This window comes from Miniopterus natalensis, chromosome 1 (assembly GCF_054644295.1).
Source record: "Miniopterus natalensis isolate mMinNat1 chromosome 1, mMinNat1.hap1, whole genome shotgun sequence".
Taxonomy (NCBI): Eukaryota; Metazoa; Chordata; class Mammalia; order Chiroptera; family Miniopteridae; genus Miniopterus; species Miniopterus natalensis.
In genome coordinates, this window is record NC_142081.1 from 90,187,175 (window position 1) to 90,200,984 (window position 13,810).

The window sequence follows — 13,810 nt, forward strand, 5'->3', positions numbered from 1 at the left end:
CCTGCAAAAGAACTGCAGAGACCTGAGAAAAGTAGAGGGTGAACTGAGTCAGGCCCCGGCTTGTGGATTCAGGCAAACAATATCAAAGGAACCTGCCACACAGCAGCCACCATATCCATGATTTGTGCAAGAGTTTAGATTAAAAAAACACACACATTATTGATCACATTAAATTAATTTTGTTCATTTGAATGTAATGGTTTTTCTGCTTTGTTTGTATTTAATTTGTAAAGATGTTTGGTTTTATAGGTGTATAATGGCTGTAAACAGAAAGAGTTTAGCCCTATTTTATTTTTATACATTTAAGTAACATAATCAAAACAATTTAATTCAATACTGTAGTAATAAGAGACTGTCTTTCCTTTTAAAAGAGTCTCTACACTACTCGAGTGTAAGAAACACTTTTCTATAGTTTTCCCTATGACAGAAAGAGACAACAGAGGTGATGCCATTATTTCTAAGTAAGATTCATAATCAGTTCCCAGTAAGTGACGGTGCGCCAAATCCCAACTTTCTGGATTAGTAACATCACCGTTTAACGGGTACCTTACTCTCGGCAAAAGCAAACAAGCAAAAAAACCCAAACGTACATTTCTCTGAGGCCTTTTCTTAAAAAAATATGTATATATGCCCGGCCAGTGTGGCTTAGTGGGTGAGCATCGACCTAGGATCCAAGAGATCACGGTTTGATTCCTGGCATGGGCACATGCCTGGGTTGCAGGCTCCATCTCCAGCGGGGGCGTGCAGGAGGCAGCTGATCAATGTTTCTCCCTCAAATCAATGTTTCTATCTCTCCCTCTCCCTTCTTCTCTCTCTGAAAATCAATAAAATATATATACATATATATATATTTTTTTAAATAAAACTTTATTGATTTCAGAGAGAGGAAAGGAGAGGGAAAGGGAGAGACAGAAACATCAATGATGAGAGAGTCACTGATTGAGGCCACAGCCCAGGCATGTGCCCGGAACTGGAATCAAACCCCAATCGCCTGGATCCCAGGTTGACACTCAACCGCCGAGCCATGCCCGGCCGGGTGACAAAAAATATACTTAGGGTCAGAAGGAAGATGGCAGCCCTGTGAGAAGCAGCAGCGCCCCGGCTCCCAGCCATGGACTCGATTTACTCCTAAAATCCTACGTAACCAGCTTAAAAAAACCAGAGAAGCACACCTGAGTGGACAGAGTGCGAGTGGGGAGCATTGAAGACACATCACGGAGTCCGGTAAGAGAGGGGGGCGTAGGAAGGGGGAGAACCCCTGAAGCCTGTGCTGGGCCCCGAGCCCCGAGGCTTGGAGGCTGCAAAGCTCCCTCCCCTCGGGAGTGCGGATGGCATCCAAACGCGGGGACCCCACACCCGGAGCGAAGAGAGGAAGGAGCGCCCCGCGAAAAGGCAGAGGGACCCAGGGAAGCGGTGAGTCCGCAAGGAGGGGACGGTATCTTCCTAGGAAACAAAGCCTCTAATGGCGGCTGCGACCAGCTTCTAGTGCTCCGGCGTCTAGTTCTCCCGGTGCCAACCATAGCGAAGGCTGTCCCAAGGTGTGTGGCACCCGAGTGGTAAGGGACCAGAGGACTGCGCTGAGCAGCCGCACACGGGGACCCTCTCCCTCCCTGTGGGGCAGCGTGTTGAGCCCCAGAAAGCACTGAATCTGTGTGGCGTGGGGGAGGGGAGGAGCCCTCCCCGCCCTGAGCTCCCGGTGCCAAGAGGCTGGGATCTGTGACCCGCCCTGAGGGGCACCATGGTGGCACGTGAAGCCGCTCCAGCTTTGCTCAGACCAGCGGTGTGGGGAGCTGCATGGAGCTGACTTTGGGTCCCCTCCCGCTGGGTGCCTTGGTATGCAGGCAGCAGGACCTTGCAGGGCTGACTTTCTGACTGTGTGTTCCTTTGTGCGTTTGGAAGTTTGATTGCGGAAGTGGTTCCCACCTTCCCATCCTGCACTGCGCAGACAGACCACCTGAGGCTGGGATTGGGGTCTGCACTGAGTATAGGGTCTGAGGGGCAGGCCTGGTGCGACCAGCCAACCAGAGCTGAGCTGGGAGGGGCGGAGCCTGCTGGCCTCTCCTGCAGCCAAGAGCATTGCCCCCAACAGGAAAGGGGCGGGTCCCGCTCAATGAGGCCCCAGACACACCCGCAGGGCACACTCCTGAGGGGGAAGGGAGAGCAGCTCACAGGAGGGCAATACAGGAATAAGACTCTCAGGGAATGTTGTTTGGGAACTGGAAGAAATGCTGAAAACCCCTGCTGGGGGCTGGACATGTAAAGGGCTCACCAGAATGTGTTTTCAATTGAACCCTCTGAGCCCAGGCTGCGAAACGGCCCATACAGAAAAGGCAACAGGCTGAAATCAATCTGAAGCTGCAGCAGGACAGAGCCTGGGGAACTAGAATCAGAGGACAGGGTAGGGACTGAGGAGCTGGCGGTGGAGCAGAGACTAACCCCCGCAGAGTGCCTGACAGCAACACTTCTAAGGAGAGTAACACCCTGGGATACACTAGCCACCCTGCACCCTAGAAACTCTACAGAAGACTCTGGAGTAAGACCAGGAACTACAAGGTTGCAAAATAGCTGACAAGAAGAGGTGGTCCACGGAGAGCCTCAGATCAACCATCTACCTAAGGGCACCAGAGCCAAACCTAGACGGCTCCTCACACTGGCTGATACACAAGGAGCTCCCAGGAGAACAGAAATCAGCACACAAAACAGTGACCCTCAGACAACATAAGTTGCCCAGAAGAAACTCACCTGATTGACTACTTTTTTTTCTTCGTTTGTTTGGTTTGGTTTTGGGTTTTTTAGTTTTTTGGTTTTTTTGTTTTTTGTTTGTGGGCTTATTTTTTCTCTTTTTTCCTTAGGAAGAAGAGAAAGGGGACAAAATTTGTTTCTTCTTCTTTTTTAAATTTTATAATTAAAAAAAAAATTTTTTTTTAACATTTTTTTAACTAAATTTCCCCCCCCCTCTTTTTTATAAAAGAATTTTGTCTTGCTTAGCTTGTTTATAGTTTTATTTTGGTTATCTGCTTTGTTTTGTTTTATCCTTGCTTCTATCAAGACTTTCTTGATATCCCCGCTTAACAACTGAAACTTTATCATTATAACCAAGTTTACTGCTTTCCTCTATAGTTTCCCCCAAGTCTCTTAACAGACGCCCTCCCTGTCTGGGCTTTATCTCTCTCCCCTCTCAATCCATTGGCATAACTTTTTTTCCTTTTTCTTTTTCTTTTCTACTTTTCTTTCATTCTTTCGTTATCCTCCCTTCTGTCTTCTTGCCTTTTTGTTCAATTGTTAGTTTCTCTTGTTCTCTTTATTGTATTTTTGTTTTCTCATTTTCAACTATTATCCTATTCCAATTCGCTCCCTTAATTTTTTGCTGGCCTTTCTTTCAGAATCTTTTCTCTGCTTCTGTTATCTCCCAGTAGCTTCTCTATTTTTTACATTTTACTTTATTATTGTTTTGTAAATTTTCACCAGTATTAACAACATCTCCGTCTCTTTCTCTAAGCATTACTTTTCTTTCTCTCTTTTTTTTTTTAAGCATTTTTTTTCGTGTGTGTGTGTGTGTGTTCTCCCTTCACTCTCCCAGTTCTATTTTCATATGGTTTGTTTTCATTGTGACTGTCAAGATATTTTGTAAGATACCTCTTGTTTCCTGGAAGTTTAGTTGTGTAATGTCCTGCCTTGCCAGCACCCAGACAACAGCTTACACATCGAGGCTGGGGCTGAGACACAGTTAGCCAACCTGAGAGGAGGGTCCTCCCAAGGACTGATCAACGACAATATAGACCCAACCACAACAGGAGAACATAAAAGAACCACAAAAGGAACACCGACAAGAGGGACACGCATAGAGCAAAGAGCTCAGAAGTATAAGGAAAACACACCTCTAGGCTCCACTGGACCCACAAGACAAAATCCAATCCCACAATACTGGGAGACCGCAAATATATCTAATATACAGATAAAAACACTACAACCTACCAAAATGGGGAGACAAAGAAACAACCCCCAAATTAAAAAAAGGAAACATCGCCAGAAAAAGACTTTGATGAGATGGAGTTAAGCAAGTTATCAGAAATGGAGTTCAGAGTATGGATGATGAAGATGTTCAAGGAACTTGAGAAGACTATAGATGATAAGATAGAGAGCCTTAGTGAAAACATGAAAAAAGAGATACATACCATAAATGAAACTTAGAGATAAAGAATGCTGTATCTGATATCAAGAAGGCACTGGAAGGATTTAAGGCAAGCTCAGTGAAGCAGAGGATAGAATAAGTGACTTAGAAGACAAGGTAGAACAAATCACACAATCAGAGCAACAAAAAGAAAAAACACTTAAAAAGCATGAGGACAGCCTAAGGGAGCTTTGGGACAACAAGAGAAATAACATTCCCATTATAGGAGTGCCAGAGGGGGAGGAAAGAGAGCAGAGACAGGGAACTTGGTGGAGGATATAATGATAGGAAACTTCCCTAGGCTGGCGAGGGAGAAAGCCACACAAGTTCAGGAAGCACAGAGGGTTTCAAACAAGAGGGACTCAAAGAGACCCACTCCAAGAAACATCATAATTAAAATGGCAAATGTCAAGGACAAAGAGAAAATATTAAGGGCTGCAAGAGAGAGACAAGCAGTGACCTAGAAGGGAACTCCCATAAGGCTGACAGCTGATTCATAACAGAGACTCTTCAGGCCAGAAAGAAGTGGCATGAAGTTCTACAACTAATGAAAAGCAAGAACATGCAACCAAGATTGCTTTATCCAGCAAGGCTATCATTTAAAATTGAAGGTGAAATAAAAAGCTTCCCAGACAAAAAAAGGCTAAAGGAGTTCATTTCCACTAAACCAGCATTGCAAGAAATGCTAAAAGGACTGCTTTAAGAAAAAGAAGGAATAGTGAGAGGAAGGTACATCAGCATAAAGGGGAAAAATGGCATTAAATAAACTGATATCAATAGTAACCGTAAATGAAAATGGAATAAATGGTCCAATCAAAAGACAAAGGGTAGCTGAATGGATAAGAAGACAGGACCCAAATATATGCTGTCTACAAGAGACCCACGTGAGAGCAAAAGACTCACAAAGGCTAAAAATGAAGGGATTGAGTAAAATACTCCATGCAAATGAAAAGGAAAAGAAAGCTGGAGTAGCAATTCTTATTTCTGACAAAACAGACTTCAAAATAAAGACCGTAACAAGAGACAAAGATGGTCACTACATATTACTAAAGGGATCAATCCAACAGGAGGAAATAACCCTTATAAACATTTATGCACCCAATACAGGAGCACCTAAATATTATAAAAAATTTCTTGGGGGACTTTAAAGGGGAGATTGACAGCAACACAATCATAGTGGGGGACTTTAACACACCACTGTCAGCATTGGACAGATCATCAAGACAAAAAATCAACAGGGAAAAGCAGACCTTAAATGAATCACTATACCTATTGGATTTCATTGATATTTACAGAACATTTCACTCCAAAGCAGCAGAATACACATTCTTCTCAAGTGCACATGGAACATTCTCAAAAATAGACCACATGTTAGGGCACAAGGCAAGTCTCTAACAATATAAGAGGACGGAAATCATATCAAGCATCTTCTCAAATCACAATGCCATGAAACTGGAAATCAACCACTATAAAAAAACTCAAAAATATTCCAACACATGGAGGCTAAATAGCATGTTTTTAAACAATGAATGGGTTACCAAGGAGATCAAGGAAGAAAAAAAACACTTCCTGCAAAGTAACGAAAATGAACAGACAACAACCCCAAATCAGTGGGACACGGCGAAAGCAGTCCTGAGAGGAAAATTCATAGCATTACAGGCCTATCTCAAGAAACAAGAAAAAGATCTAATGAACCATCTAACACAACAACCAAAAGTACTAGAACGAGAACAGCAAGAGAAGCCCTGACGAAGTAGAAGGAAGGAAATAATAAAAATCAGAGCAGAGATTAATGACATAGAGACTAAAAAAACAATATAAAAAAATCAATGAAACCAAGAGCTGGTTCTTTGAAAAGGTAAATAAGATTGATGCACCTTTAGCCAGACTCACTAAGAAACAAAGAGAGAGGACCCAAGTAAATAAAATCAGAAATGAAAGAGGCGATATAACAACTGACCCAACAGAAATACAAAGGATTGTAAGAAAATATTATGAGCAACTATATGCCAACAAATTAGACAACATGGGGGAAATGGGCAAATTCCTAGAGGCATACAACCTTCCAAAGCTGAATCAAGAAGAGGCAGAAAACCTGAATAGGCCAATAACAACTAATGAAATTGAAGCAGTAATCAAAAAGCTTCTAGCAAACAAAAGTCCTGGACCAGATGGATTTACAGGCGAGTTCTACCAAACATTCAAAGAAGAATTAACACCTATTCGATTCAAACTATTCCAGAAAATTCAAAGGAGGGAAAACTCCCCAACTCTTTTTATGAGGCCAGCATCATCCTAATTCCAAAAGCAGATAAAGACAGTACAAAGAAAGAAAATTACAGGACAATATCCCTGATAAACATAGATGCTAAAATCCGCACTAAAATACTAGCAAACTGGATCCAGCAATACATTAAAAAGATCATACATCATGATCAAGTGGAATTTATTCCGGGGATGCAAGGCTGGTACAACATCCGCAAATCAATAAATGTGATACATCACATAAACAAAATGAAGGCCAAAAATCATATGATCATATTGATAGACACAGAAAAAGCATTCAACAAAATCCAGCATCCATTTCTGATAAAAACTCTCAGCAAAGTGGGAATAGAGGAATCATACCTCAACAAAATAAAGGCCATATATAACAGATCTACAGCCAACATTATACTCAATGGGCAAAAACTAAAACCATTTCCATTAAAAACAGGAACAAGACAGGGATGTCCACTTTCACCACTCTTATTCAACATAGTAGCAGAAGTCCTCGCTATAGCCATCAGACAGGAAGAAAACATAAAAGGTATCCAAATTGGAAAGGAGGAAGTAAAACTGTCATTATTTGCAGATGACATGATATTGTACATAGAAAACCCTAAAGACTCCATCAAAGTACCACTAGATTTGATAAACAAATTTGGCAAGGTAGCTGGATAGAAAACCAACATCCGGAAATCAATGGCATTCTTATACACCAACAATGAACTTTCAGAGAAAAACTGAAAAAGCAATACCATTTACCATTGCAACTAAAAAAGCAAGATACCTAGGAATAAACTTAACCAAGGATGTAAAAGACCTGTACTTGGAAAACGATGTGACAATGAAAAAAGAAATAGAGGAAGATTTAAACTAAGTGGAAGAATATACCATGCTCATGGATTTGAAGAATTAATATCATTGAAATGTCCATACCACCCAAAGCAATTTATAAATTCAATGCAATTTCAATGAAAATACCAACAGTATATTTCACAGACCTAGAACAAACATTTCGAAAATTTACATGGAACCAAAAAAGACCCCGAATAGCTGCAGCCATCTTGAGAAAAAAGAACAGAGTGGGAGGGATCACATTATCAGACTTCAAACTGTATTACAAAGCCACTGTAATCAAAACGGCCTGGTATTGGTACAACAACAGGCATATAGATCAATGGAACAGAACAGAGACCCCGGAAGTATACCCACGCCATTATGGTCAGTTAATATTTGACAAAGGAGGCAAGAGTATCCAATGGAGTAAAGACAGTCTCTTCAATAAGTGGTGCTGGGAAAATTGGACAGATACATGCAAAAGAATGAAACTAGACCACCAACTTTCACCATACACAAAAATAAACTCAAAATGGATAAAAGACTTAAATATAAGTCATGAAACCATAAAAATCCTGGAAGAAAACATAGGCAGTAAAGTCACAGACATCCCACGTAGTGGAACTTTCAATGATACATCTCCTAGGGCAAGAGAAACAAAGGAAAAAATAAACACGGGACTTCATCAAACTAAAAAGCTTCTGCACAGCAAAGAAATTGGCCTCAAAATACAAAGGAACCCCACGGTCTGGGAAAACATTTGCCAAGGATGAATCTGATAAGGGGCTAATTTCCAAAGTGTACAAAGAACTCATAGCACTCAGCAAGAGGAAGACAAACAACTCAATTAAGAAATGGACAAAGGACTTGAATAGACACTTCTCCAAAGAGGACATACGGATGGCCAAGAGACACATGAGAAAATGCTCAACGTTGTTAATCATCAGAGAGATGCACATTAAAACCACAATGAGGTATCACTTCACATCTGTCAGAATGGCCACCATCAAATCAGCAAAGGCTGATTTGTGCTGGCGAGGGTGTGGAGAAAGGGGAATCCCTGGTACACTGCTGGTGGGAATGCAGACTGGTGCAACTAGTATGGAAAACAATATGGAGGTTCCTCAAAAAAATTAGAAATGGAGCTGCCTTTTGACTCAGTTATCCCACTCCTAGGAATGTATCCTAAGAATTCTGAAACATTAATCAGGGAGAATATATGTACCCCAATGTTCATAGCAGCACAGTTTACAATAGCCAAGATCTGGAAACAGCCCAAGTGCCCATCAGTAGATGAGTGGATGAAAAAGCTGTGGGACATTTACACCATGGAATACTATACAGCTACAAAGAATCTTGTGCCCTTTGTGACAGTATGGATGTACCTGGAGAATATTATGCTAAGTGAAATAATACAGGCAGAGAAAGACAAACATCACATGATCTCGCTTGTAAGTGGAATCTAAAGAACTTAATATACTGAGGAAGAGAATAGATTCAATGACATGGAAGCATAGATGAGACTGAGGAATGTCATAGGGATGGAGGAGGGAGGGTGGGTGGAGGGGGAGGGAGTAACCAAGGAATTTATATGCATATATGCACAACCCAAGGACAGGGACAATGGTGGGGAGAGGGATTGGGGAGGGGGAAGGGATGGGGTGGGACGGGTCATTGGGGAGAAAAAGGGACATCTGTAATATTTTAAACAAAAATAAAATTAAAAATATATATATGTATATATATATATCTATGTATATTTTAAAAAACAAGGAGATACTATTAAAAAAAGGTCTCTCCCTTGAGTTGTGTCTTAGAAATGCTGTTGGTTATTGTGGGGGGGGGGGTGGAGGTGGAAGACGGTATAGGGGAGTAAATAGTGATGGAAAAAATAAAATAAATTTTTTTTACAAAGAAGAGAAATGCTCTAGTCCAAATACTAGGCTGTGCCTGAGGCGGCTTCTGAACACTGCCGTGTCTATGATGCGGTTGTGAGGTCTTCCATGCTTGTTGCAACTTACTCCCATGGCTTTCCCCTAACAAAAGTCTCCTCTGGAATGTTTTGCTGAGTGTGCTTTTGATGGAAATTAGTGAGAAAGCTGAGTTTCAGGGTGAGGTCAACATGGTGCAGAGTCGAAATGCAAGTGTGGGTGCTGGAGCCCAGTAGTAGACAGGGTTCTAAGCAGGCAAGCCGTTTTGAAATTTTGCACAAACCTTCAGAAGAGATTTAGATTCTTGTAAGGTCCTAGGGTTTACACTGGGGTTTAAAGCAACTGTTTCTGGCCATCAGGATCTGGAAAGACCCCTCCTGGCTACCATCTCTCACATCAGGTGGGACTTCTGAGTTTTCAGAACAACTACTACAAGCATATCCACTACTTTTTAGACTTTCAAACTAGATGTGGAAGGTGCTAAAAATGATTAATGTTCTTATCAATGATTAATAACACATTAACTAATTTTCTTTTAGTTTTTCCAAAAGTTACTAACTGACAATGCCAGGGTTTCTGCTGACCTTTCTCCCAAGAAAACAACTTTCAATGGACATTCATGACCTTCAGATGCTATTTGACTTTCTACAAGCAGCAAAAGCCCAGAAAGAAGTTTTTTTAAGAAAATGTCACTGTCACTAATGATAACTTGGTCTTTGAATCCTGACACATCTGTGTTAGTTGATATGTACTATGAACCTTCTAGGTGATCACACAAAAGGAAAATAAATAAACCATAAGCCTGCTATATTAACATATTAATCACTCATTACAGTAAACATCAGATTTTCACAAAGCAATAAAGGAAACCTAAAACCCAACAAAAAGCAAAAAAAAGGGGAAACAACAGAACACATATCTGACCAGAGTTTTACCTTAAGATCTGCTTCTCCTTCGCTATTCTTTAAAATGCTTTCTCCTGGGTTCGCCCAAGGTTACCTTTTGCCTTTGCGAACCTCTATTAAAAATAGCTGGCAGTAAATAATTAAAACAGACTCCTTGCAAAACATAGCAGCCAAATAACACATGGGTGCTATAGATGATATAATTGCGGTACATCTCTGGTCTTATAGGAATATTTATTAGGAATACAAATTCTGAGGCTCCACTCTAGACCTACTGTATCAAAATCTGGGGGAGGGTTAATCAATCTGTATGTAAAGAAGTACTTCAGGTAATTCTGATGCATGCTAAAGCTTAAAAACTACTAGTTTTAAGTGAAACCTGTTCAAAGCTCAGCTTCCTGTTAGAGCAATGATGATATAAAGCCATTATAAGATATGACAGGATGAGCACATTATTTAAGACAATAACATACATATGCATATGTTTCAACAAAAAGAAATGAGTATTATTGTCTTTGTGAACTAAACTGTATATGATGTTTGAATATATAAATGGTATTTGAATATATAAATGAAGGGGTTGAAACGATCTGTGTTTAAACTGTTTTAGTTAAAATTTGAAATAAATATATAGCCATTAGCATACAGTCAGCATTGCACTACTTTGTGCTACACTGATACATAATCAGACCTATGTCTGTGGCTATTAACAGGCAAGCTGAAAACTGGCTATACTATACACTTCATTTACTAACTCTTTCATTATATAAAATCATGTGACCAAAAAAAAAATGGCCCTTCTGAATAAATCACAATTAGAATAAATGACGTCAGTCCCTATCTATTTAATTGCCACAACTCGAGGCTCTCCTAGTACTAAAGGGAAATATAGCTTAAGTAGAAGAGCTATAATTTCAAATTTGCTTTTTATTTGAGGTATAAACTAAAGGTTAGTTTTCTGGTCTAAAACCATTTTAAGAACAAGATGAAATATATTGGAATTATTAGAAAAGTTATCAAAACATCTGCTGCTCTTTCCATGAGGCTTCAACTTGTATAAACTCAATATTTCTAGATACAATGGTTTTTTTAAGATCATTAATAAAAGGCAGTCCTGGTTTAGGGACCGGTGAACAACATATTCCCTTGTCAAAAACTGTATCGAAACTGATTTGGAAGCAATATCCTGATTGCTCCAGGAGCCTACCTGTCTACTGGTGAAGGTTTGGAATTCCGCGACTTCTTTACTTGGGCGTACAAAGCATCCATCACATGTCCTTCTCTTGGGCTCTGGGGTCTGGCACTGAGAGCCATGGAACCCTCATAGGAAGAAATTCCCCCGTACATCAACTCATCATCACAACCAAACGTCCGATGAAAATCCTGAATTTCAGCATAGTCACGCTCCCGAGCTTGTCGCTCTCTAAATTCTCGAGTTTTGGCTTGAATCCTGTAAAATTAGAACAAAGTTGAAATAAGAGAAGCTATGTCTTCTCTAAGAACTTCACATAGAAACATTCATAAAAATATGTTGTAAAATTTATTTTATTTCATGTAGCTATAAGAAAATTGATGGTATAAACAATGTTATATTCATTTTAGACTATCAAGGTAATGTCATGGATGCTCAAAAATAATAATATCAGATATCTTTTGTTCATGTCAGTGCTGTATAGTAATGATTTACACCTTAATTTAAATTGTCACTTATTAAGTAGATTTAAAAATCCACAAGGGACAGTTTTAGGCATCTAATTGGATTTTCCTCATGAACTTTTTTAATGCAAAAAGTGATTCTTAAAAAGTTACTGCCCCCTCCAACTATATATGCATACACTTATGCATGGGTGCATAATGTATATCTTTCATTAAAAATATACCACAGACATTCAATATACTATGAAACTTAAACATGAATCCATATTATAATACTTTATTAAGAGCAAAAGATCAATAAAATTTGCCTGTTATAACTGAGAAACTGACCGTAAATAACGACTTTCACTTAAAATGTATTTAAAATTTCCTAAGATTTTATTAAGCTACAAGATATAAAGTTCACTTCAACTAAGACTATATTGATACAAGTCCTCTAAGTAAATCTTATTTAGCTAAAAATAAAATTTTGATGATTTTTGGTAATGTTTGATATAAACATTTTTGATGGTGTTTAGTAGGGAAAATACTTACAAATGTAAATGTCTATTTAAAAGTGGTCCTACTGACTAGTGCTGAGGTCAGCAAGATGGCAGCACTCTAACAAGAAGCAGAGCACCCTTGCTTCTAGCCACAGACTGGATTTACAGTTAAAATACTGCATAGCCAGCTTGGAAAAACAAGAGAAATGTAGCTGATGGACATATTTTGAGTAAGGAGCACTGAAGAAACACCGTCCAGTCTGGTGGGGGGGGGGGGGCCGTAGAAAGGGGGAGTTGCCCTAAAGCCAGTGCTCAGCTGTGATGCCCAAGGGTTAGAGGCTGCAAAGCTCCCTCCCCTTGGGAGTGTGGACAGGCATCCAAAAGCTGGGATCTCACACCCGGAGTGGTGGAGAAGGGAAGGAGAGCCCATGCGAGGCAGGCAGAGGGACCCAGGGGAACAGTGTGCCTGAGAGGAGGGGGCTGTGCCTTCCCAGTGAAACAAGGTGCCATTAGCACCTAATGGTGGCAGCACAGGCATGAGAGATTCATCACAGGCGCTGACCGCAGGAAAAACTTTGAATAGAAAGGGGCCAGAGGGCTGCACCCAGGAGCAACCTAAAGGGATCTTCTGCCTTCCTGTATGGCATTGTGCAGACCCCAGAAAGCATCTGAACTGTGTGGTGAGGGGAAGGGGAAGAGAGTCCTCCCGCCACCAGCTGTCAGTGGGGTCAACTGGAGATTTTTGACCTGCTCTGAGGGGAGCCAGGATTGTGCACAGAGCTGCCCCAGCTTTACTGAGATCAGCTGTGCAGGAGACCTGCTTGAATGCACTTTGTGACCCCTCCTGCTTGGATCCAAGGCACAAGGGAGCCAGATCCTTGCAAAGCAGGTTTTCTGCCTGTTTTTCACTTTATGTTTTTGATTACTGGTCAGCACCTCATGGCATCCACCTTCCTGGCTTACACTGGGAAGACAGGCCAGTGAAAGCTGGGATTTGTGTCTGTATTGTGGAGAGTTTGAACTGAGCACCCTGTCAGATCAGCTAACCAGATCTGGGAAAGGAGGGGCAGAGCATGCCTACATCTCCCACAGGGTAGGAGTACCACCCCCAACACGAAAGGGGCTGGTTCAGCTCACTGAAGCCCCAGATACCCCCCACTGGGCACAGGTCTATGCAGGAAGGAAGAACAGCTCATAGGAGGCCATTACAAGAATAAGACTCTAAGGGACTATTGTTTGCAAGCCAGAGGAAAAGCTTAAAACCCCTTCTGGGGGCTGGGCAGGAAATGTGTGCAAGGGAGTCTCTTTTGATCACTCCCACTGAGCCTAGGCTGCTGAAACTGCCACACAGAAAAGAAAACAGACCTAACTCAATCTGGACCTGCAGTAGGCCATTTTATGGGGAACTAGAATTGGAGGACATGGTAGAAACTGAGAAGTTGGCTTTGAAGCAGAGATTAACGTCCCCACAATAAGTGCCTGACTGCGAAATCTCTAAGTAACGAGCCCAATCAACACCTCAAACTATACTAGTTGGCCTGCACCCTAAAGACTCTCTTTGGA

At 41.1% G+C, this 13,810-nt stretch overlaps 1 protein-coding gene across 14 annotated transcripts in view; it reads right to left on the reverse strand.

Annotated features, from left to right (window-relative positions):
* PARD3 (par-3 family cell polarity regulator) overlaps positions 1 to 13,810 on the reverse strand; it is a 720,826-nt gene that overhangs the window by 155,853 nt on the left and 551,163 nt on the right. For all 14 annotated transcript variants that reach the window (XM_087823918.1, XM_087823919.1, XM_087823914.1 and 11 more), the window contains one exon: positions 11,317 to 11,559. In XM_087823918.1, the coding sequence (XP_087680044.1) occupies positions 11,317 to 11,559 (243 nt within the window). The remainder of the gene's footprint in view (positions 1 to 11,316; positions 11,560 to 13,810) is intronic.